General features: G+C 41.9%; 1 protein-coding gene across 5 annotated transcripts in view; it reads left to right on the top strand.

Moving 5' to 3' along the window:
• sdt (stardust) overlaps positions 1-27,244 on the top strand; it is an 851,212-nt gene that overhangs the window by 754,115 nt on the left and 69,853 nt on the right. For all 5 annotated transcript variants that reach the window (XM_067155496.2, XM_067155497.2, XM_067155493.2 and 2 more), the window contains one exon: positions 20,059-20,254. In XM_067155496.2, the coding sequence (XP_067011597.2) occupies positions 20,059-20,254 (196 nt within the window). The remainder of the gene's footprint in view (positions 1-20,058; positions 20,255-27,244) is intronic.

A 27,244-nucleotide genomic window follows, 5' to 3' on the forward strand; every position in this document is an offset into this window, starting at 1 on the left:
TAGTAAATGATAAAAGTTAAGATAAAATAAATCAAGATATTCATAATTAAGTCGATTTCCACGCTCAATGAGCTCAATTAAGGAAATAAACACACTTGCACACTCAAATTAATGTCACATATATCTGTCTTTATTTTGATATACAGTAGGCGAACTTTAACCATATTCTTGAAAAGAGGGGCGTGTTAAACGATGTAATTTATTTAGTAAGTCTTTGCAGTGTGATTTTCGAAAGTTCCAGACATCCAATGACTTACCTTTCTTTTGCGCGAACATTTCCTTCTCTCTTCAATACGGTACCGGTAACCAGTAAGGAGAGAGATTATTGGGCATATTTTCAGCCTGCAGGCTGGTTATATCTTCAAGCTTATCAGGAAACATATAGGTATACTAATGTGCCAAGCTCCGTAAACGGAAATTAGGTCAGCTTTCAAGTTCACTGCGGATTTGAAAATAATAATGTTATAAGTTCTACTGCCAAAATTTCGTCCCGCAAGAGTTACTCGTATTTCATGTACCGGTAGATCTAGACATGAGACTGGCGTATTTGAACACTTTCATCATTTCACACAAACTATGTTATTAAATGCATTATCCGAACATGCCACAATTTTACTTACCTGGTATTAGTCAAATAGATTTACAATCACACAGAAAAAAGAAAATATGCTTTAAATATTCTCGCAAATGTATCACTAGTGACTTTAACGGCAATGCGGTGGGTGGCAACACGCAATTCACGCTAGAACAGTGATTGAACGTTGCCAACGTGCCAGATTAACGGTAAATGTAAGACGTCGTATCGGCAAGTAGGGTCCCTAAACTGTATGGTTACCGACACTGAAAAAGACCCAACAGCAAGAAAAGTAACTATAAATCGATACCTTAATATTACAGGGGAGAAAGGGTAAGGTTGCACCCTTAGGGTACGTCCTTACACGGAGAGGACTATACTTATCCTCCTGAGACCCCCGGTATAGTATACTATACCTTAGGTTTGAGGCATGATGTGGCCTCTTGTATTGTCACTTGCTGCATTTCTAGCACATGGTGACATCTGTGGGAACTAGTGAGAACTATCAGTGCAGAAAAAATCAGAATATGCTTTAACTCTTTCCTTAACCAAAGAACCTAGTTTAAGTCAAATCTTGCAAAAATCCAAGTCCCGGGTCTCAGGAGGTTTACTACCATCACGCGGGGAACACTATGGGTCGCCTTTACTTGCGAGTAGTACGACTATGTTAGGTACAGAACAGGTTTGTGATTAGTAGCAGCAGAGAGTTGTTCACTGTGGGTTTACAGTACCTGTGATTAGTACCACTATATGCGGAACACCACGGGCTTACGTTGCCTGTGATGAGTACCACTATGTGAGGAACACCATGGGACTGGGCGTTGCCTGTGATTAGTACCTTCTAGGTCTATGTGAGGAACACCACGGGAATACCGGCGCCCGTAATTAGTACACCTATGTGGGGAACATCATGGGTTTATGTTGCCTACGAGTGGCGCCATTATGTGAGAAACACCATAGGTCTACGTTACCTGTGCGTCGTACAGTAGTTGTGAGTAGTGCCATAACGTGTGGAACACCGTGAGTCTGCGCTACTTTTGATTAGTACCACAACTTGAGAAATATCATGATTTTACTTTACTAGCGATAAGTACCATTACGAGGGGCCGTTGGCCTTGATTTTCGATCCCTTTAGACAAGAAGGATCATCCATTCAGGATTACGCTTTGGAAGCAGTCCCTTGGTCAGTACCAAATATTATTGTTTTAAGATAGCTTCTGGGAAGATGTTGCATTACGGGTTGGATCTACTGATTAGTTTTGTTAAGGATTTTCCGTGGTTCAGAGAGAGGTGAAAGAAGGTGCTGGTTGGAATGGATCTATCTACGATATCAAAGATTAACTTAAAACTTAAAAAAATAAAGGTTATATTTCTTTTCAAATCTCATACTTAACAAACTTTTCACCTAGTGAAATAACAGGTTACAGGTACAAATATCAGTTCGATACAAGAAAGAAAACCCAAGGGTTGGGAATTACAAGTGCTGAGCTTCCAACATCGCAGTATTGCGTTTAGTTAGACGAGGAAAGAAATCTCCCAATTCAAGAGCACTTTGCTCCAAAGGTTACAAATGCGGCCGTACAAGGCCCCACTCAATATTATACAAAACCCAGAAAGAGTTGACAAGTTCTCCGAATTCAACAGAGGAGACGGCTCCCAATTTCTTACCGCCTGCTCACGGCAATATTACACAAAAATCTTACAATTTCTGACCTCTCTAGGCCCAACCTACAATTTACAATTTTAGTACACAGGGGTATCTATTAGCCAAACCACTGGGCCTTCGTGGAAGGAAGAACAGGTTAAATTACTGGCCCAAACACAAAATGTATGGAGGCGTACACATGCGCCCCTAGAAAACCAAGTATAAAACCCTAATTGGGCTCGCGGCCCGATGATATAGAGGCTAATTCCAAGCTACTGAGGTGACTAGAATGAAAGGTTAATTTAATGCTTTACAGAAAGAGAAACAGTTACAAAATCGTAGTTACCTCGAGATAAATTGAAGGGGAACTCAAGAGGGTAACGCACTCTCTATCCCCGATTTACAGTTAAAGATATGAAATTTTACACGAAAAGGAAGGAGTTTACATTTTAGAGATCAAACGGTTATATGGTTAAAGTTTAGAACCCTCCCCTCAGATAAGTTGGCGGAGACAGCTACAGAGATAGAAAACTGGTGGCCATTACCTGGGCTGGTGTACTGCCTGCCGAAGAGTGAGGCGCCCCGCCTCCTGTCTTAACACACGCACACTCAGTAATTCGACGATCAGTAAGACAAGGTAGCTTGAAAAGCCGCAGCTTATACACCCGAGGGAATTGTTTGAGAAGGCTCTGGACTAAATCTGGACATACCCTCTCATTTTATTGGATAGTTTTTAAAAGTTACAAGAAGCTTGTGATAGGCTGGAAAATAAATACAAAATTTTCTAATTAGCCCTATTCAGAAGCAGGTGGGATAAGAAGGAAGTGTTGCAAACCTTGAAATAACAAAATAAATGAACATTGATTTAGTTATGAAAACCTAGAAACACCAAATTCTTTAAATCACTAATTCTTCTACCTTGCACCAGAGTGCATTATCTCAGTTTTTGTAATGACATCTATGGAGAAAAGTTCAAACTTCTTGACGTAAACCAAAACAAAAATAATTTCAAAATAACACATTACTCGGTTATTTATGAGTGACATCTTTTGATTAATGTCCCAACTTCATGCAGTAGCTGTTTCACGTTTTGTTAGATAGAGTTCCTTAGGGCGCTTCTTTTAAATGTGCGGGGTTGAGGTGTACCTCCCGGTACAATTTTAAATTCATAATCCTTGTTCATAGCAGTCTTTTTTGAATTCTGGTCAGTGGATCGATTTTGGAATTATTTTTAACTTTCAGTATTGTGAGTTGGATCCGCTGATTATTTTAAATTCCTATTCATCCATTCGTTCTTCATCAACACTCATCACGTTTTGAATTCTGGTCATGGATGAATTTTGGACTTTTAAATTGTCATTACATTTCGTACCATTAGGGGCCGATGACCTAGATGTGAGGCCCCTTTAAACAAGCATCATCATCATCATCGTATATTTAGCTCCTGTTTTGAGGTGTTAATAATAATAATAATAATAATAATAATAATGTTGGCTTTACGTTCAACTAATTACTTTTACGGTTTTCGGAGTCACCCAGGTGCCGGAATTTAGTCCCGTAGGAATTCTTTTACGTGCCAGTAAATCTACCGACACGATGCTGACGTAATTGAGTACCTTCAAATATCAGCGGACGGAGCCAGTATCGAACCTGCCAAGTTGGGGTCAGAAGGCCAGCGCCTCAACCGTCTGAGCCACTCTGCCCGGCTAATTGTTTTTCTCCTAAACTGGCATATTATGATGGGCTATCCCTCGTAGACGAGTATGATTGTCTTCCTGAAGAACTTAGTTTTTGTGAGATCTTAAGTGACTATAGAAGCCAATCCTAGAACCGCAGATTTTTCCGCATTTTTGACACACATTTGTTCTGTTAGGTACTGGCTGTGTAGTTTGGTTTTTCTTCATGAGATTACGCTGTTTTCTTGCATTGCGCTTGTCAATTTCTGTTCTCCGCCTTTCTTGCTGGAAGCGCTGAGTTCCTTCTCAGACATTACGACGCCGAACTGTGCGGTTACATGTAGTAGCTTCCCAGTTTTTAGTTTTGATTTGACACTTTTTCATGTTGGTTTTTAGCGTATCTTTGTAACGCTTTTGTGGTTTTCCAAGTTTTCTATGAAAATCCTTTAGCTGAGAGTACATATTTGTTTTGGGAGACTGAATTCAGGCATGCGAACGATGTGGCCTGTCCAGCAAAGTTGATGCTTGATAATTATGGCCTCCATGCTAGTGGAGTTAGCTTCTTCCAGAACACTGATGTCAGTGCGTCGATCTTGCCATTTCACCCTCAGGATCCTTCTCAGGCAACGTTGATGGTATTTTTCCAGGCCTTCTATGTGCCTTCTGTAGGTAGTCCACATTTCGCATCCATGTGTAAGAGATGGTATAATGGTAGCTTTGTACACATAGAGCTTGGTCTGATTATGAGTGCTGATATTATGATTAACAAAGACCCTTACCCGAAGACGACCAAAAGCCATACTAGCACATTTGAGGCGGTGTTGAATCTCATCATCAAGATTTGCATTTGCTGAGAGATGGCTGCCAAGGTATGGGAAATGTTCTAGGTTCTTCAGAACTTTGCCTTGGACTGTGATTGTAGGGCATACGGAGGTGAATTTGGGTGCAGGCTGGTAAAGGATCTGCGTCTTTTGGATGTTAGGGCTTAGGCCAATACTTGTATAAGCTTCATCAAATGTCCATTCCAGAGCAGCCAATACTGTTAGGCAGCAAGGAAGCATGCAACAATTTATCAGTTTAGCTCGTTGATTGCTTGTAAATCTTGTCCAGAGTTTGCAAGAACAACATTGTCATCAGCATACTGAAGTTCAATGATGGATGTAGTGGAATTTTTGGTCTTGGCTCGTAGTCTACTGAGACTGAATAAACCTCCATCAGTCCTGTATTCAATTTCTATGCCTTTTGGTAGTTTCCCGTCAACAAGATGAAGTATAGTCCCAACAAATATTGAGAACAGAGTGGGAGCTATCACACAACCTTGCTTCACATCTGCTGTGATTTCAAAATTTTCTCCAGGGTTATTGTTGACAAGAACCATGCCCTTCATATTATAATGCAGCAATCTAAGAATATTTATGTACTTCTGAGGACAGCCTATTCTTGCAAGGATCTTCCACAGAGCATCTCTTTTAACCGAATCAAAGGCTTTGGCAAGATCTATAAATGCCATGTACAGAGGAAGATGTTGTTCTTTGCATTTCTCCTGCATTTGTCTAGCACAGAAAATCATTTCTGTTGTACTGCGACCGGGTCGAAATCCACACTGAGTTTCAGGTAAGCAGTCTTCAGCGAGAGGCATCAGGCGGTTGGATAGAATTCGAGCGAGTATTTTCCCAGCAATAGACAGAAGGGTAATTCCACGGTTGTTAGCACAGTCAGTTCTGTCTTCTTTTTTGAACTATCAGAGCATATTATACACCTTTTTTTAGGAAGAATTAGCAGAGTTCCACGTCGGCCACGGGTCTATTTGTAAGGCAATTGGTCAGGGAAACGCATTAAGTCATGTTAAGGTCAGATAGACGATTTCTTTACCGCCATTAAATCTTTTCCCAAGCTTCACCGCTCACGCGAGGTCAGGTAAGAAGGTCTAAACTGTGAAAATTAGCAGACCTCGTTCACAGGTACCGGTAATGTTAAGTAGCCGTCAGTGAATACCTGTTAATTTCAGATACCGTAAAATGGATATACCTTATATTACATTTTTATAATACGTAAGAGGAGACACTGTTTCAGAGACGTTACAACACCGGAAGATACATAAAAATCTTTGAAGGTAGTGTGTGGGTTAGTAGGAATGCAAGTATGTATAAATTGATACTTAAGCTATAGTTGATGTTGTCCACGGTATAAAGACGAAACATGTCCTAATTGATTTTAATTAAATTGATGTTTGTATTGTTAGGTGGGAATTATGTGAACTCGCTTATAAGCTTGAGAACAGAACATCCAGAATGGCGGGAATATTCTATGAAAGTTGTTGAAGTCATGCTTTGAAGTTCTGCCTGCTGGACTGTGCCAAAAGTACTTCCCTTCAGTTAGTTTTCTGTCCAGCAGATGGGAGTAAATCTGTTTTCACTTATGTCGGTACGACGTAAAGCAAATTGTAATATATATAATTTCCCAGTTTCTGCTTATATCGGTTACAATTTTGACTGCCTTTGTGGTGTAGTGGTTAGTGTGATTAGCTGCTACCTCCGGATGCTACGAAATTCGAAAAATAGTACGAGGGTTGTAACGGAGCCTTGGGAGGTCAACGGAGTAAAGGAGGCGCTCGAGTCCTACCTCAGCCATCCTCGAAGTGGTTTTCCATGATTTCCCACTTCTTCTCCAGGTAAATGCCTGGATGGTACCTAACTTAAGGCCACGGCCGCTTCCTTCCCTCGTCCTTGTCTATTCCTTCCAATCTTCCCATCCCTCACAAGGCTCCTGTTCAGCATAGCAGGGGAAGCCACCCGGGTGAGGTATTGGTCCTCCCGCGCAGTTGTATTCCTACGACGCAAAAGTCTCACGCTGGATGGTACCTAACTTAAATAATTAGAATACTTTTACTCAATTACTTCCCAACTGTGGTTGTTTGTATGCCACGTTCACTATCCTGACTAGCTGCCTCTGTGGATCAGTGGTAGAGTGTCTCCCAAGATAACGGGTTCCAACCCGGCAGAGGTCCGCGGATTTTTGAAGGGCGGGAAAAAGTCCATTAGACACTCCATGTTGTACGATGTCGGCATGTAAAAGATCTCTGATGACACATTTGGTGTTTACCCGACAAAATTCATTAAATCTCAGCCATAGACGCCCAAGAGAGTTTCGGTTTACTCGGTCTGCCCTCTAGTGGGCCTAGAGTAAAACGGAACGTCGAAATTGACGAGCAGATAGCCAGATGGCGTCAAAATGAAACGTCTGCACACGGTAGCTGAAGCCATACGATTATTATATTATTATTATTATTATTATTATTATTATTATTATTACTATTATTATCCTAACTGGAACATAAACTGTTTAATAAAATGCAAATAAAACTTGACGGGCCTTGCAGATTACGAAGTAACGTGTGGTCAACGGGACGATTCCTGTCGATCGTTATTCTTGGCTTCTAGGCCGGAGTAGCTATCTCAGTCAGATAGCACTACAGTTGTTCCCATGTAAGCTGAGTGAACCTCGAACCAACTTCTCAGATCCAGGTAAAAATCATCTGAAATAAAACTAATTTGAACTTGCTTCAATCCTATATTTTTATTTATTTTTTTATATTTTATTAAAACCCCCGTATGAAGTCCAGGCAGATGGTCTGTAATAGGCTTGTTATTATTGTGGAGGTAGTGTAACAAAATTGGCTACACACGGAGTCACATGAAATGGTAGGGTATTCATCGCCCTACGTCAGCATCCTAAATCACCATCTCTATTACACATAGGTCACGATATTTTACAGATTCTGATTTGTGCTACTCACAGTATTGTTGTGGGTTATTTTCTTTCTATACTGTAGAGTAGCATGTACCTTTTTTAATAATTTGGCTTTCATTTATAATTCAGGCTTCCCGTGGTGACTCATAATTTGTGAACTGATGATATCTTGGGAATACATATGTCATAGTGTCAATGTTGATGATGAGTTTGTGGCATTGCAGGTATCATCCATAATTTAGATTGACATTATTTTTCAGTCTCCCACACTCCTCGGCATTTCATATTTAATTTTAAATTAAACATCAAATTCAGCTTTGGATGCCAAAGAAAACTAATATAAATAACTGTGTGAAATGCTTTTTTTGGGGAATAATTTTGCTAATTACTGTAATTCCAATCACCATCCAAATATGAGATTTTAAGGAAAAGTCCAGTATTAAATCTACACATGAGGGCAATCAGGACTGCACGCCGTGGCAGTAAGGTGAACACATTACAAGCATGAAAATACGGAACTCTTCGACTGCTGTTGATTATTAAGCATTAGAATTTCTTGACATAAACCACATACCTCATTAAAAAATACAATTTATTTGTAGAAAATCAGTACCGAATATTATTATTATTATTATTATTATTATTATTATTATTATTATTATTATTATTATTATTATTATTATTATTGTTGTTGTTGTTGTTGTTGTTGTTAAAAATGGAAACTGCCCAATTCCAGTACATAACAAAAACATCAAATGTCACAAAAAAGTTCACTCTGCAGGGTTACAAGTTGCCATTTTTACATTTTATATACGTCTGTCTCACTGGTTTACTCCCTGTGGATGGGGGCGGTAGAAAACACCCACGGTATCCCCTGCCTGACGCCAGATGTGACTGAAAGGGGCCTCAGATTCTCCTAACTTCGAAGCGTGGGTTGGCAACTATGGGACCCTTAGTTGAGTCCTGCCATTGATTTCACTTGCTTGTGCCTCCTGCCGTTTCATCTATCCTACCAGACCTTCCTTGGTTAACTCTTGGTCTTTTCTGACCCCGCCGTTGGCACATGTGGAGGCCTAGGGTGCCTTTCATTTTCACGCCCTTAGTGACCTTTGCCTTTCTTTGGCCGATACCTTCATTTTTCGAAGTGTCGGATTCCTCCCTGCTCCGATTAATGTTAATAGAGAATGGTTGCCCGGTTGTACTTCCTCTAAAACAGTTTTCATCACCACGCCACCACTCTCTCACTGGTCTGTTGTTGCCAACCAAACAACTGTAATTATTTTATACAATGAAATGAAATGCCGTATGGCTTTTAGTGCTGGGAGTGTCGGAAGACATGTTCGGCTCGCCAGGTGCAGGTCTTTCGATTTGACTCCCGTAGGCGACCTGCGCGTCGTAATGAAGATGAAATGATGATGAAGACGACACATACGCCCAGGCAGAGAAATTAACCAATGATTGTTAAAATTCCCGGCTCTGTCGGGAATCGAACCCTGTACCCCTGTGATCAAAGGCCAGAACGCTAACCATGTAGCCAAGGAGCCGGACTATTTTACACAATGAGAAATATACATCAGAACTTTGTCGTAAATAAAGTTTAAACACGGCATTTTAAAATATACGGGACGATATGCGTCCCGTATATTTTTTACAGGGACGAGGGGAACCTTAGAGAAGACGTCACCCGACAGCAAGGCCTCCACGTGGCAGTATTAACTTGTTTTAGCTGTCTTACCTCATGTAGCTTCTCTGATGCTTCAAACTACATGACATACTTCTAGATCCTCCACTGAATACAGTACAATACAATACAATTCCAGCATGGCATACCGTGTACGCCCCTGTCTTAACGCTTTGCGTGTTCATTTTGATAAAGGTGATCCCTCTACCACGTGTCTCGCGAAACACGAGACGGAATGCAGTGCACAGTAGGAGCTGCTGATAAGCCGGAACAGGTGTGTGTATACAGTCTGTATGGGTTTGTTCACGCGTGGTTGAGTGTCATGTGACCTGACCCGCCCTCACCCCACTGCAGCTGGGAGAAGGAAGAGTTCAGTTATCACGTAGTGGACCAGTGATGAGCATTAACATGTGATAATATGGTGTCCAGTTCACCCCATGTTGTCTGCAAGCAACAGGTAATGTGTTACTGGCCTTCGTGAAGTGTATCTAACTGATAAGCTGTGTGCCAAGGTCTCTGCTAGCTAATGGCGTAAAACATTTGACTACATGTAATAACTGGCTTCTAGAAGTTAAAAACGAGGAGGTTAAGAACAAGATTTTATCGTTATTGATTATACCACAGCTTTGATATTTAAAAAAAAACACATTTTGCTTAAAATTAGTAGTGTCATAACTAGGGCCCGGTTTAATTACATTTTCCATTTCTTTACTTGTAGACAACTAAAAATTTAAAATGTCGTCGAATTGTGGTTCTCATATGGGTGGCTACACCTGAGTTTCATTTTTCATATTTTTACGAATTCTCAGTAATAGTACATATTTTTACATATTATGTGAAGAATCTAACATTTTTGTGCGTATCTGGGTAATTATTCCACCTAAAAGAACGTGTCAGCTCGTTTAATTTTCAGACTTTAGTAAAATAATTGCTTAGTTTCTTCTCATGTAGAATATATTTCAATTGCTGAAGTTGGCTTTAAACTTTCTTTAAAACTGGGATTTCCAACCCTTTGTCTGTGAAATACAGTAAGTCCGAGTGCTTCAACTGCACACAACAGTACTAATCCTTTCTCAGAATCAGGGATGTCTATACTGAGAGTCAGCTCAAGACCTTAGCGGTCCCTTTGATGTTAGTCAGACTTCTGGTCGGTGGGAAGGCTTCCGCTGCGCCAAATAGTTCCCTAGGTTTGTTACCTGTTCCTGAAGTCAAGAGCTTCCTTCAGTTTGGTTAGATATTCTGGTGAACTGACTTGACGAATTAATTTTTTTCCCCTGTATAAATATGGAAAATATATCACAGGTTGTATGTTATTCGGGTTCGTTACCAACTCTTATATTTCATACGTAGATGGGTATGAATAGTTATTGTTCTCAATGGTGTATGTTGCAAAATAATAATTATTTAATATGATATTAATATCTTATTGCACTGTGTACTTAGTAAGCATGTTCGAGTTCATTCCACTGCTGATAAGTTCGCATATTTGCGACGTTGTAGATGGATCCAAGAAAACTGTTGGCAATACTGGCTGCAACAGCGTACTGTCAAACTGTTCAGTATCCATAATGGCTGCCAACTGTGAGCAAGCAGTGTGTGATGCTGTGACGCTTGAGTCCCCTGTGAAATACTTTAAAGCTAACAAAAGTGGAGAAAAATTAAGTAGGAAATCTAAACCAAATTGTTTTAAACGTTTACAGTAGCCTACGAGATGAGAATCCGCTGTGGACTGTGGAAGACGTGGTGAAAAACACCGCGTATCTGACCGGCGTTTCTGTGTACAGTGTTTACGCCGCTCGCGTGGAATTTAAACTCCACTGAAAATCCAAGTCTGCAGCGAAAGGTCTATGTGTCAGCTCAGCACTCGCCGTAAATAAAACAGGAAGGGCCTTAACACGGTATGGGAATAGGAACCTTGGCGTATTCGATGATGATGATGATGATGATGATAATGATAATAAAAATAATAATAATAATAATAATAATAATAATAATAATTTGTACTTTGCTTTATATTCGTAACCGCCCTCTACCTGCAGAAATGTTGTCATGAGGGGATCATGAGTTCGTTTTTACCTTCCGAGTGACGAGACTACAATATTTACAACATTCCTGGAAACATTTTATTTTGCAATCCCACTCACAGGTGTTTTTTTCAGCATTTTGAACTGTGAGAAATTACCACTGACAGTCGTTGCACGAGAGCGGAATCGTATACTTATGTTGTAAGTCCCCATGTGCCTCACACAAATTGCATTATGAAATAAAAATAAACCTTGCTTCTCTTGCCTCGGTATTTGTCAGTAATCTGCAGGTTTTATATGGTCAATAAAGGAATAAATAGGTATGGTACGTAATCAAAGTACAGCTATGTGAAAGGATGTGATTTCGTTTGATCCTTCACTATTTCAGAATGAAGTACTTATTTTATTTTTATTTGCTTTACGTCGCACCGACACAGATATGTCTTATGGCGACGATGGGATAGGAAAGGCCTAGGAATTGGAAGGAAGCGGCCGTGGCCTTAATTAAGGTACAGCCCCAGCATTTGCCTGGTGTGAAAATGGGAAACCACGGAAAATCATCTTCAGGACTGCCGACAGTGGGACTCGAACCCACGATCTCCCGATTACTGGATACTGACCGCACTTAAGCGACTGCGGCTATCGAGCTCGGTGAATGAAGTACTTGTCAGAGACGCACGGCGTTAGTGATAAGCTGGTTGTGGGGTGATAGAGACGGGAAGGGGAACAGGGGACGTGCTCACATGCGGAAGGATACTTTTCCTAAGCTCTTGAGTTGAATTTCAGTATAGATGCCTTTCATTGCTCAGTCTCTAACAAACTCTATGCAGTCTTGAAACGAAATCTAGGTTATTCAATCTCTGTATCTGTTTGGGCAAGATCGTTAGTGGCGAACAAGAAGAGCCCCCGGAAAGTATTTCACCTAGCAAGGTTTCGCTTTTGAAATATGCACCGGCGACTTCCTGCGTTGTTGAACGGTCCTTCTCAGCCTACAAGAGAACTTTATCGGACCAGCGCCAAAACAAGGAGAAGTACTTGGTGACACACTACGCATCACGATAAAATAGTTACCGTACTCTTTATGTTTAGGTTAGGGGTTTAAAGACAGATTATATATGAACTTTATTTAGTAACATTAATTTGTTTCATTTTTTTAGGGTTTGGGGGCAAATGGAAATTAGCTACAATAATATACTCAGCGATTTACAGTGCATATCATTATTTTTTAATATTTTAAAGTATTTTGATTATACATTTAATTTGATTATTTAATGCTATGCAGTTGTGTTTATGTTTCGTATATCTAGCATATGCCAGGGCACAGAGGGAAAAGAGGTTCGCCATAATGGGGGGGGGGGACTATGGAATTAAGGGTAGATTATTAAAATCAATCAAAGGCATTTATGTTGACAATTGGGCTGCAGTGAGAATTGATGGTAGAATGAGTTCTTGGTTCAGAGTACTTACAGGGGTTAGACGGGGTTGTAATCTTTCACCTTTGTTGTTCGTAGTTTCCATGGATCTTCTTCTTCTTAATCTATTTACACTCCAGGGTCGGTTTTTCCTTGGGACTCAGCGAGGGATCCCACCTCTACCACCTCAAGGGTAGTGTGCTGGAGCTTCAGACATTAGGTCGTGGGATACAACTGGGGAGGATGACCAGTACCTCGCCCAGGTGGCCTCGCCTGCTATGCTGAACAGGGACCTTGCGGGGGGATGGGGAGATTGGCAGTTAGGTACAATCCCGGCATTTGCCTGGAGGAGAAGTGGGGAAACCACGGAAAAACCACTTCGAGGATGGCTGAGTTGGGAATCGAACCCACCTCTAGTCAGTGGACCCCGTTTCAGCCACGTACCACTTTTCAAATTTCGTGGCAGAGCCTGGAATCGAACCCAGGCCTCCGGAGGTGGCAGCTAATCACACCAACCACTACACCACAGAGTTGTTGTTGTTCAAATGCTTTCATTCCCCACCCTGAAGGGGTGGGGCGGGCCACCTAGAGGGTGTCGCCCTCTCTCTGGCCAGGAGAGATGACGGGGTTGAGAAGATGTGAGGAAAGAGGGAGGTGGGTAATTTGATGTATGGAATTAGGAGTTGTGTGCGGATAGTAGTGAATGATCGGGGATGTGTGCAAGGGGTAAATATTTTGAGGAGAGTGCAATGATTGACAAGTTTTAGATGGGAGGGCTAGGATGGAATTGAAGAGTTAGAAGGTGTAATGTTGCGGTTATATTGCATAATGAGGTGGTGAGGAGTCTGAGGAGTTCAAGTTGCAGAGGAGGTTGATACAAGAAGTTAGGTGGAGGTAGGGGTGGACGGACGGGTTGACAAGGTTGAAATGGAGGACTGGCTGGCCGGGGGCGACGAAAGGGAGTGTTGGAAGTATGGCGAAAAGGTTGGGGTGGGGAACGTGAGGGCTCCACTTTGAAGCGACGTTGAAAGATGTAGGCACCAGTGTTGATAAGTTGTTCCACATCATTGGCGGTGGGAAGGTGAATTCGGACCATAAAAGTAGGCCCGGAGGCGTTGTAAATCCTGAACGCCCGACGAGCGGGGATGCCTGCTTCCTGGAGTTCTTGGAGAATTTCCCGTTCTGAGATGGTAGGTTCTATGCCGCGGATGACACAGCTTGACATAGTGTCCAGAGGTGGTGGTTGCGACCGTTGCGAGGATGTTGCGGCGGCTGTTGCGGTGTCGTCTGGTGGTGACACGGCGGGGGAGGCTAGGATGTTGTCGGGAATTTGCTGGGGACGAGGTTGTGCAGAAGTCAGGATAGAAGAGAGGGAGGATATCATTACAGGGGAAGGATGGCATGACGTAACGGTAGTAACAGGAATATGGTGGCGAGTAGTGGCTGACATCGTAGTGGTCGCGGTGGTAGTAGTAGGTGGTGTGTGATGAGGGGGAAAGGAGGGCGATGTTTGTTGTAGCAGAGGCTTGTGGTGAGGCGCGTTGACGACAGGCAATGTGGTGGGATCTGCTGTAAGCTGGGCTAATATAGGCTGGCTGGTAGGCTCCACTAGGTAGTATCGGTCGTGAATAGACACTCCCGTGTCAAGGAGGCGCTTCCAGTCGTCCAACGTAGGTAGATAAAGAAGAACCTGCGATGATGGTGATGAAGTTGAGGCATCCAACATCCGGTGGGCATCGTGGACTGGGTAGCCAGCGGTGCGGAGGGCGTAGCAAATCTCTTCTTCGGATATGGCAGGATTAACATCGGGGATGACACAGGTGCGCATGGTGTGGGAACGGCCGACTTCCAACTCGGTGTCAGGCCTATATGCTTGAGAGTCCGGCGGGGAGCTGAGTTAAAGATGTAGAGCCACCCGGCCGGCAACAAAAATAATGAGGAGAGTCTTCGGAGATTTTGAAACCAGCGCTCCTCGAGAATGCAGAGGTAAGAAGATCCACCACAGAGGCGGACCTACATGGATCATTTGCTGAAAGGTATAAAGTGACAGGGAGCGATTAGGTGGAAATCTAGTAAGCAGTCTGGCCTATGCTGATGACTTGGTCCTAATGGCAGATTGTGCCGAAAGCTTGGTCTGATATCTTGGAACTTGAAAATAGGTGCAATGAGTACGGATGAAAATTGGCCTTTCGAAGACTAAATTGATGTCAGTAGGTAAGAAATTCAACAGAATTGAATGTCAGATTGGTGATACAAAGCTGGAACAGGTAGAAAATTTCAAGTATTTAGGATGTGTGTTCTCCCAAGATCCCCGTGGTGTAGGGGTAGCGTGCCTGCCTCTTACCCGGAGGCCCCGGGTTCGATTCCCGGCCAGGTCAGGGATTTTTACCTGGACTTGAGGGCTGGTTCGAGGTCTTCTCAGCCTACGTGATTATAATTGAGGAGCTATCTGACGGTGAGATGGCGGCCCAGTCTAGAAAGCCAAGAATAACGGCCGAGAGGATTCGTCGTGCTGACCACACGACACCTGGTAACCTGCAGGCTTTTGGGCTGAGCAGCGGTCGCTTGGTAGGCCAAGGTCCTTCAAGGGCTGTAGTGCCATAGGGTTTGGTTTGCTTTATTTATTTATTTATTTATTTATTTATTTATTTATTTATTTATTTATTTATTTATTTATTTATTTATTTATTTATTTATTTATTTATTTATTTATTTCCGAATTTGGCCGACAATGAACGGCATAAACATTAAGGCTTCTTGGCCTCTTCTCTTCTCTTCTCTTCTCTTCGGAAATGATCCGTTGGGGTCTCCGTTTTAGTGGTTTCTCTTCAAATGATTTTAGAGTGTCGACACTTCTTCCGAATTCTCTTCTGTTGTAGATCATCTCTAGTGTAATTCCAACTTCTTCCGCATTCCTCTTGACCTCTTCTACCCCTTGCAGGTGGCCTTTAACCCTATGATGAATTTGAAGATCTTTTTGGTCAGTCGTTTATTTATTCATTTATTTAACGTTAATAATCACTACTTTGTACGGCTTCTTCAGTTGTACTTCCTCTTAAAACAATAATTACCTGAATGATCAGCGCCTTGGTATTCTTTTTTGAGGGTCCCGGGTGCCATTACCGCCTGAGTTCAGGATTTTACCTGCGTCTAGTAATTTCCTCAGGCTCTAGGATTCTGTGTTTGCTTGTCTCATTACAAATCTTTCCATACAAACTCAACACAACACACTACCGACCAGCACAGAAACACGTAATAATGGCGTCCGGAAGGGCATTTTGTCATAAAACTAGGGTTATTGCATACATAAATGTCGACTCGTAAAGAATGAGAAAATCAGGAGGTAGTAGTAGTAGTAGTAGTAGTAGTAGTAGTAGTAGTAGTAGTCTATTACAAAAATCAATCTTGATCGAGCAGTTTAATAACAATGTAAAAATTATCATATCCAAGAGAAAAGCAAGTGAAGTGACTGGCTATGGTGCTGTCCAGTTATTACTCATTCAGTGATGCAGTATTTTCCCAGCCCAGTGGTGTAGGGGTAGCGTTCCTGCCTCTTACCCGGAGGCCCCGGGTTCGATTGCTGGCCAGGTCAGGGATTTTTACCTGGGCCTGAGGGCTGGTTCAAGATCCACTCAGCCTACGTGATTAGAATTGAGGAGCTATCTGACGGTGAGATAGCGGCCCCGTTCTAGAAAGCCAAGAATAACGGCCGAGAGGATTCGTCGTGCTGACCACACGACACTTCGTAATCTGCAGGCCTTCGGCCTGAGCAGCGGTCGCTTGGTAGGCCAAGGCCATGGGGGTGGAGGATACAGTATTTTGTTTTTAAACTAGTCAACTCCCATATTAATTGGATCGTGAAACTTACGAGTCAAATCAAAACTCCTTTGTTTTTCCTGTGGAGGTTATTATAATGTTGACATTCCTAATCAACAACCCACTCGAGGTTAAGTTTTGTACAGAAAGTAGTGGGTAATATTGTTAAATAAATAAGAATTTTTACAAGAAATGCTTATCTAAAAATCTTAAAGCACTACAAGACCGTGGTGAAACCATAAGGTCTTTACGCAAGTGAATGTTTAGTTTTGAACCTATAGTTTAGATGAACTGGAAGTACTAGAAAGAAGAATCATAAGAAAATCTTAGGAACAATGAAAACAACAGACCAATGGAAAATAAGAAATAATAAGGACGCAGAACATAGAAAATATAACAGGAACAATAAGTGAAAGGTGATTGCTATTGTTTTGACGTATCTATAGAATGCATGATAACAGTTTGATAAAACAGATATTCAAGTATCTGTGTGAAAAAAAAGTCAACAACGAACTGGATACAGGAGGTCAAAGATTCAGAAAGAAATAAAATAAGAGAAGAGGAAACTATAGAAAGAGAGGTTTTAAGAAATTAAAGTTTTAAGAATGAAAAGGATTCCAAGGAAGAATGATAAAGAGATCCGGTCCAAAGAGGTGTAAGGAGAGAAGAATTAGGCATAGTGCAACGATGAAGGAATAGTGGAAAGAACGGAAAATAACAACGAAGGATGGATTGAAATTGGAACGTGGACCTCATCGTAAATAAGGAAAAGAAGAAGAAGAAATAAAACAAACCAGTTTAGAGAAAAAATGTTTAGCTATGAAGAACAGACAATACCTCATTGAGCTCGACAAGTTCGTTCGTCACTACTTTATCTTGAACGGAAACTAACACTACTCAGTTGAACTTTTTCTGGCAATAACTTTCTTTTTCGATAATTGCATATTTAACGTTCTAAAATGGATTAAGATATTTCCTTTCGTCATAAGTGGGTTGTTGTTATTGTGCGGTTGTTATATTTTAAAAGTTCTATGTAAACAGCATGTTCTTCTAAGTTGTGTAAATGATTGAATTATAGTGAAATACGGTCACACACTAAAACCCGCCAACTCTCCAATTGTAGAAAAACGGATCAACTCCGAAAACTTTTCTGCGATATCTCCGATACTACGTCATCATGATTTTAATCATTAAACTCATTACGACTACTATAACAATATTTTTCATTACCGAAAATATCGAATTAAAATAGGCTATAAAAGAGGATGGACGAAATCGATTTATGGCATTTTTCTCGATGACTATTTGGCGGAGATGGCCGGTTTTGCAATTACGTCATTTTCGAAAATATAATTACCGAGCTCGATAGCTGCAGTCGCTTAAGTGCGGCCAGTATCCAGTATTCGGAAGATAGTAGGTTCGAACCCCACTGTCGGCAGCTCTGAAAATGGTTTTCCGTGGTTTCCCATTTTCACACCAGGCAAATGTTGGGGCTGTACCTTAATTAAGGCCACGGCCGCTTCCTTCCCACGCCTAGTCCTTTCCTGTCTCATCGTCGCCATAAGACCTATCTGTGTCTGTGCGACGTAAAGCAACTAGCAAATATATATTTAATTTATAACCCAGATAATTTAACTCATTTACTCTTCCCAATAATTCATTGTTTAAACACATTTTGCATGAAACGGGTTCTTTCCATTTGAAATACATAATTTTAGTTCTTTTTTTCTTTTGATATAATCATATTGTTCTAGGATGTAATTCTGTGCAAGTTGTGGACCGATCGTTGGGCATAAATTAGTGCATTATCATCTGCGAACAAGATAGTATCTAACGTCAGGTTTATATACATATATCAATGCATCTCTTGCCACCATTTAACAGTAGCCTATCCATGCAAGTTATACATGACAGGGAGAAACACTGTATCATTGCCTGACACTTCTATTGATTGATTTCCATTCTGTCTGTCTGTCTGTCCCAAATCCTAATTGATATTAAAGTGTTCATATATATCTTAGGTATAGCCACCGTGGCTTATGCGGCAGCGCACCGGCGTCTCACCGCTGGGTTCAGTAGTTCGAATCCCCGTCACTGGATGTGAGACTTGTGCTGGACAAAGCGGAGGTGGGACAGGTTTTTCTCCACGTACTCCGGTTTTCCCTGGCATCTTTCATTCCAGCGACTCTCTCCAGTATCATTTAATTCCATCTGCCCGTCATTAATCATTGTCCCAGAGTAGTGTGACAGGCTTCGCCAGCCGCCACAATTTCTATCGCCGGGCTGAGTGGCTCATAGGTTGAGGCGCTGGCCTTCTGACTCCAACTTGACAGGTTAGATCGTGGCTCAGTCCGGTGGTATTTGAAGGTGCTCAAATACGTCAACCTCGTGACGGTAGATTTACTAGCACGTAAAAGAACTCCTGCGGGACTAAATTCCGGCACCTCGGTGTCCCCGAAAACCGTAAAAGTAGTTATGTAGTGGGACGTAAATCAAATACCATTATTACAATTTATATCCTCGCCGCTAAATGGGACTACATTCATTCCATTCCTGACCCGGTCGAATGATTGGAGACAGGCTGATGATTTTTTCATAATAGCTATGTTAGTAAAACCTGTGTCCGACTCGTTGGCTGAATGGTCAGCGTACTGGCCTTCGGTTCAGAGGGTCCCGGGTTCGATTCCCGGCAGGGTCGGGGATTTTAACATTCATTGGTTCATTTCAGTGGTCCGGGGGCTGGGTGTTTGTGCTGTCCCCAACATCCCTGCAATTCACACACCACACATAACACTATCCTCCACTACAATAAGACGCAGTTACCTACACATGGCAGATACCGCCCACCCTCATCGGAGGGTCTGCCTTACAAGGGCTGCACTCTGCTAGTAATAGCCACACGAAATTATTATAGTAAAACCTGTGGACTGACACAGTCTTTAGTTTTTTTAAAAAAATTTGCTTTACGTCGCACTGACACAGATAGGTCTTATGATGGGATAGGAAAGGGCTAGGAGTGGGAAGGAATCGGCCGTGGTCTTAATTAAGGTACAGCCCCAGCATTTGCCTGGTGTGAAAATGGGAAACCACGGAAAACCATCTTCAGGGCTGCCGACAGTAGGGTTGGAACCCACTATCTCCCGGATGCAAGCTCACATCTGCGCGCCCCTAACCGCATGGCCAACTCGTCCAGTAGTCTTTAGATTAAATGTCCATTAATTTAGGTAATTTTATTTTGTCGAATACCTTTTTGAAAACAATAAAATGAATGAATGAAAATGAATGAATGTAGAATGAGTTTCCAGCCTGGATTATTTATTTACCGATTTTTTTTTTGTATGGGATTTTGGTACCAGTTAGCGTTAATTTACGAAGCGTAAAAACGTTAACTTTGATCTTTTCGTACGAGACACAACTCGATTTGTATGTCAAAGTATTTTGTTGTCCCTGTGATCTCTACGTATTGTCTTTGAATTACAGGAGGCTCTCCGTAAACGGAAAGAGGAAGAAGAGCGCGTGGCCCAGCAGAATGAGTTCCTCAACCGGTCTCTGCGGGGTTCTCGGAAGCTACAGGCGCTCGAAAGTCACCCGCCGCCCACTGGGGTCATCAACGACGGCTACTCCTCGGCCGACGAAGAGCAGCAGCGGCACCGGGAGACGCTCCGGACCGTCATCGGTGAGTACTCTCAAATCGTTACGCTAGTTTAGAACTATCGAGAAAGGCGACTATACTGCTAATAATAAGAGTTGGCATCTGACATTTCTTAGACGGAGGTCCGTTTACTGCCTGCCGAGGCGGGATAAAGGGAGTGGCTGTGTGGTTGCCATGGAAACGAGGGTGGGGCGACTGCGGTTGCCATGGAGATAAAACTTCAGAGCAACTCGTCTTGCTGGGAGTTGCCAAACCTGTCACTGTCACTTATAAGAACCTGATTGTTTGTATAAGAGTGATCGCAAATGGGACGACACCGCCTGGCCAGGTAGTCTACAACAGATCACAGCGGTCAGAATGAAGGAGGGAACAAGTGAGCCGGAAGCGAGGGGTAAGAGTGTGTAGAAAGGAATGCTGGAATGTGGCAACAAATGGCACGTGCAGTGCTCCTCCCTCCAACCTTACCTGTCAGACGCCAACTTTAGTTAAGTCTAGTATAGGACAAGAGGAGTCAATATTTCCAATTCTCGTTTCACGTAGTTCTGATGTGTGTGTAGGCCTGCTAGACAGTAGAGTAAAGAGATTTTCTCTTGGACGTCTATGGCCGTGTTTTAATGAATTTTGTCAGGTAAACACTAAAGGTGTCACTAGACATATTCCGACGTCGTACAGTGCCGGATGGACTTCAGTCCGACCCTCAAAAATCTGACTACATCTGCCGGGCAAATCACTGATTCGGCGTTTTAGGCCAATTTCCATTACCGTTCTTTCCACAAAGCATCTCATCACTGTCACCATTAGTCCTGTGCATGAATCTTGAATGCTTTTCGAAATGAATTATGCAACTTGTGACAACCAACACCTGTCACCTAAAAATGAAATATAACAAACAACAAAAACGTGCAATGTCTCAGCAAGCACGCAAGCTGAATGATGTCGTTAGCCACAGAGAAGAACGACAACTTTGCAGCCAACTTAATAAGCATAATAGAACTACAAAAACTAGACCATTGAGTGATTACTAGGCATCGCATTTGTATGCAAATGCATATTTTGTTTGCTGATATGTAAACCTCCAAAACCGACAAAGAAGTGCGTTTGAAGGTGGAATTGGACAAATTACCAAATTTCAAATATCTGATTTGTTGTGCATGTTTTCCACTTTAATTATAAACATATTTTAACATGTTTTACAAGCAGTCTTCAGAAAATGTAAAGTAACCCAATGCCGTGAACTCTTTAGGTAATGAAACCAGTAGCGGCGATTGGAGGAGGGGAGAGACTGTGGAGAAAAAATAAATGTTATTCCATTTTAACCGCCTGAGACTAGGAATTATTGAAACAAATGCAATTTGTTGTCTTTTCAGCTGATTATTTTCCCTAATTTATTTAATTAAGAAAAATACTTAGCGGAAATACGCACAAAATGTTCGTCGCGGCTAACGGAATTGTACGGCGCTACAGCAACTAGCAGACCAATGTTCAGCATCTTCTGCGACGAAGGGTGTCAGGGGTATATTTTTGCTACCGGGCGAGTTGGCCGTGCGGTTAGGGTCCCGCAGCTGTGAGCTTCCATCCGGGAGATAGTGGGTTCAAATCCCACTGTCGGCAGCCTTGAAGATGGTTTTCCGTGGTTTCCCATTTTTCACACCAGGCAAATGCTGGGACTGTACCTTAAGGCCACGGCCGCTTCCTTCCCACTCCAAGGCATTTCCTGTCCCATCGTCGCCATAAGACCTATCTGTGTCTGCGGCGTAAAGCAAATAGCAAAATATATATTTTTGCTAAGGTCACCCGCTTGCCACGCACGTTCGTCAGTCTGTCAGTTCCACTCAGTCAATGTGTTTGTTCAGTTTTATCTATTGTCTGTTACTTTGTTAGTGTGTAGTCAAATACTAAACGACTTCAAAATTGTATAATCACGCATACTTCTATTTAATTGTGATACTCGTGAAATAATTGTCCCTTTAGTGAAACTTATATTGTTTTATTACCGCACTTAAGTTGGTAGACTGTCAACCATCGAAATTCACTTATCAAGAAATACTTCCAAATCATACCAGCTAAAATCAATCAAGAAGCTAGAAACAGGTGGGTTGCGTCTTGGTGATTCGCTGGACCTTATGGGAGAACGTGAAGCGTGAACGTATCTCAGGAAAACTCGGATTCCGCCTGCAAACAAAATATCGTGCTACGACATCATGGTGGCTATAAACAAATATTTGGCTGGTGCTGATAATGTGGATCTACCAGAATGTTTACACCTTCACTTGCTCCCGAATTCAAGTACTGTTCTGTCACATCCGTAGATGTAGAGATCATTCTCCGCATTGAAGCTAGTATTAACAAACACCACAGATTTATACCAGATGAGTGTTGTAGTGTTGTACTACAAAGCAAATTAGGGACAGGAGAAGTAGATTGTGCAGTGTAAAATGAAAGGGGGATGTGTATTTAAGAGAGCTCCTTCGCGTTTGTGGTCTTTACACGGTTTTCTTACCACCTTACTAATTGATTTATCGTTTGTATTAATTAACACGCTGTCTTATCTAGGAGACGTGTACATATTGTTTTAAGAGTGAACACTGATAAGTTAGACTGATACATCTCACAACCCACGTACGGACTGATTGTACTACAGCCACAGCTGTAAGTTGTGTGAATTTTTCATTCAGTTGTTCATTCATGATCATGATTTTATGTATTGGTGTTGGTGAATCGCGTGTGTCTAGTAAAGGAATGTTACATCTGCATTCCATACAAGTGTTTAATAGCAAGAAAATTAGTGCATACTTAAATGCCACTTTTTTCGGCTTAGTTGGATGATTATATTTATGATTTATATACATATATATCATCACCATCATCGTTGACCATTTCCAGTTGCCCGGGTGTGGTGTACGAGCCCCCTCCATCTTTGTCTGTCCATGAACCACTGTTCTCTCATAATCTTCTCCCAATCTTGTCCTCTCTCTCCTCGACATCTTTCTTCACAAGATCTGTCCATTTTCCTCTGGGTCTGCCCACTGGTCTTTATCCTTTTACTTCTTTCATATTCTCTTCTTTCAGTCCTGCTTACACTCATCCTTCGTACATGGCCAAACCTCTTCACTCTTGCTTTCTGAATCCTCTGTAGGAAGGAATCTCCTATTCCCGCCTCCTCTCCGACTTTTTCATTCCTGAACTTGTCCTTCCTGGTCTTCTGTATCATGGTGCACAGGAGCTTCGTCCAGCAGCTTGAAGTTTTGAGTTGTCTCGTTAACGTGGTGTATAATACGATTTATATAATGTCATATTTTCTTTTAATGGTACTTGTTTATCCCACATGTTGTCTTTCCTAGTGGTAAAATTGAGTTGCCTCGCTAATTCGACTGTCCACCTCATACTTTGCAAGGTTGTCTTTTGATATTATACTACCCAAGTACTTAAACGTTGGAACACTGTCCAGTTTGGTGTCATTTATTCTGATTTGTGGTTTGTCATCTCCCCTCTGTCCGGCTTCGTGGCTAAATGGTTAGCGTACTGGTCTTTGGCCACAGGGGTCCCGGGTTCAATTCCCGTCAGGGTCTGGAATTTTATCCATGATTGGTTAATTCCGCTGGCACTGGGGCTGGGAGTATGTGTCGTCTACGTCATCATTTCATCCTCATCACGGCGCGCAGGTCGCCTACAGGGATCAAATCAAAACACCTGCATCTGGCGAGCCGAACTTGTCCTCGGACACTCCCGGCACTAAAAGCCATACGCCATTTCATTTCATCTCCCTTCTACAACTTCATTACCACCGTCTTAGCCTTGTTGATATTTAAATTATACCTCGTAAACTCTGGACTCAATTTCCGTAGCTTTTTTTCCGCATCATTTTCGGTTTCACCCCAGATCACTACGTCTTCTGCAAAGATGAAAGCTTGCAAGTCCTGCTGCTCCTTCCTTTTTAGAGCATCTATTATGACATCCATCACAGTGATAAATAGAGATAACAACATAGAAATCCGACGGCAACACTGTCACTCGCGCAAACGACGAACTAAGAGTGAAAGGGTTTAAAACAATAAGTCATTTCATTACGTTATTTCAAAAAGAAGCCCTTTTATGTCATGACGTGTTGAAAAGAGAAAATCTCCGAGAAAAAGAGGCCATATTGTAAAATTATCGGATACAACGTGTTCATTCCTTAACCGTCAGTAAGTTGTAAAAGTATTCAAGTGGCAATCATCTCACGGAAGCTCTTGAAGCGAACATCAAGTTACAAGTGACCGGAAATAACAAGTAAGGACAGAGACCAAAACTTACAGCAGGTTACGTCACCATAACATGTCTTCCCAAGGCTGAACACAGCCATTCTCCGCATTAGGACGTCGTCTTCATTGAAGATATCAACAGTCGGTACGTGTCTGATTGCAATCCCACCGTGACTATCACTTTGCTTCCTTGAACTGTCTTTTGTTAGGTTCTGTCTTGAAGACAAGCCTGGTTCCCATTCTTTTGGGTTCGGCTCAACCATTGTACATAAATAACGAAAAAGTTTCTGTATTACGATCTTTTTCATTCCTAAAAACGTTTGTTCGTCTTGATGAAGGGAGTGAATATATGAAAGTGGTGGTGGTGATTATTGTTTTACGAGGAAGTATAACTAGGCAACCATCCTCTATATAACACTAATCAGAGATAAAAAATGGAAGGGGTCCGACACTTCGAAAAATGAAGATATCGGCCAAAGGAAGACAAGGGCCACGAAGGACGTGAAAATGAAAGACTCCCTAGCCCTCGCAAACCTAATAGTGTCGGGGTCGGAAAAGAACAAGAGTTGACCTAGGGAGGTCGGATAGGATACATAAAAGTGAGGAGCCCGGCACAAGTAAGTGAAAGCAATGCCAGGACTCAGCTAAGGGCCCCGTGGTCGCCAACCCACGCTCCAAAGTTCAGAGCCCCTGGGGCCCCTTTTAGTCGCCTCTTACGACAGGCAGGGGATACCTTGGGTTTTATTCTACCGGCCCCACCCATAGGGGGTGAATATATGAAATGCCACAACGTCGAATATACTGTACATTCAATGGCGGACAAAGAACGATATTCATTCACCTCCCCGCATGCTAAGGATTTTTGGTTAACATGGACTTTCCACCCCTCTTCCCAAGAACATTTATTTCGACTATGATCACCGTAATTTGCTAAACAAAAATAGAAGATTGATTGTTTTCTATTTTTTAACATTACTTCATATAGGTGGAAAATTTATTTCGTTAGTGATCACTGTCATTTATTAATCAAAAGCAGATTATGAAATTAGTTTTGTACTCTTGAACATTTCTTCTTCTTCTTCTTCTTCTTCTTCTTCTTCTTCTTGTTCTTCGTCTTCTTCTTCTTCTTCTTCTTCTTCTACCGCTCAGGAGGGGTCGGTTTTTCTGGTAACTCTCCACCAGTCATGTACACTGCATTGATCAACAGGTACTATTCAGATCCTTCCTGATGCAGGTTTTGGCATCTTACAGTAATTTAGGTCTCCTCCCCCCTGTGGGTGAGGCTGGTAAGAATAACACCCATGGTAACCCTGCCTGTCGTAAGAGGCGACTAAAAGGAAATAGGTTTCTGTGACAGTCTAATCGGCCACGAATAAACCAGCTGTTGTTACATAACATGATGTATGTAATATTCGTTGCTTGTGCATAGGTTTGACAAGCATGTTAGTAGCAGAGCAAAAAAAATAACACAGACTGAAAATGCTTCTGGAATGCTGACGTTCAGTACAGTACTGGAATTCGATTCCAAGTACCTATGCAGGGACACCACGGGCAGGAATTAGCTTCACCGAGGAAGCTCAACATTTGCTGGAATGGAGATCACCTGGAACATTGTTTTACCCCAAAATACCTAGAGGTAACTTTGGATCGCACCCTATCTTACAAAGCACATTACAATCCATGAAGGGGCCGATGACCTTAGATTTTAGGCCCCTTTAAACAACAAACATCATCATACATTGTATGAAAACCAAACAAAACTCCACGGTTCTAGCTCTTCAGGCAAGCAACTCAATGTTTAAAACATTCTAGGGATATGAGCTACGATTTTTAGGTAAATCAAATATAATAAATTATGAGAACATATTCTTTATTTATTCTTAAAAATTACAATCCTCCGGTCGATTAGATTGGCCGTTTACATTTTTCTACTACTGCGAACGCTAATGTGAGTCAGTGATTTGTTTCACTACTTAAGCACCATTACGAGCGCTAATATGAGTCAATACAGAGTTTCACTTAAGCCCTTATTAACTACATTCATTGTGGACATTTTTTCAAAAAAATCAAAAAATGCCTGAGGGTATTGAACCGAGGAACACATTACAGAAAGAATTATATAAATAAGTTAATTTGGCTGGGACTTTAATAAAAAAGAAAACGAGTAAAGAAACAAGTGATTTTAGGCTGCTGTTCCGGATCTGTTTTTAGGCCGGAAGTGACTTTCGGAATTTGCTTTTTTTTTTTTTTTTTTTTTTTTTTTGATAGAGCTATCCGACACTCACTATTTGAAACCTTTCTGGGCCCTTTAGACCTTTAACTTTCGGCACATTGAGGAAGTTGCTTAATTTTACGTTTTTCTTAGTATGTCGACCCCTACTTTGTGTGCTAAGAAATGTTTTCTACTTCAAAAGTCTCCACGAGAAATAGCGTACTTCGTAAACTAATAATAATTTCGTGTAGCTATTTCTAGCCGGATGCAGCCCTTGTAAGGCAGACCCTCCGATGAGGGTGGGCGGCAACTGCCATGTGAAGGTAACTGCGTGTTATTGTGATGGAGATAATATTTTTATATGTGGTGTGTGATTTGGAGGGATGTTGGGGACAGCACAAGCACCCAGCCCCCGAACCATTGGAATTAACCAATGAAGGTTAAAATTCCCAACCCGGCCGAGAATCGAACCCGGGACCCTCTGAACCGAAAGCCAGTGCGCTGATCATTCAGACGAATTGGACCTTCGTAAACTGATAGCGGCAAACGGGGGCATCCGTG

Source organism: Anabrus simplex, chromosome 11 (genome assembly GCF_040414725.1).
Source record: "Anabrus simplex isolate iqAnaSimp1 chromosome 11, ASM4041472v1, whole genome shotgun sequence".
NCBI lineage: Eukaryota > Metazoa > Arthropoda > Insecta > Orthoptera > Tettigoniidae > Anabrus > Anabrus simplex.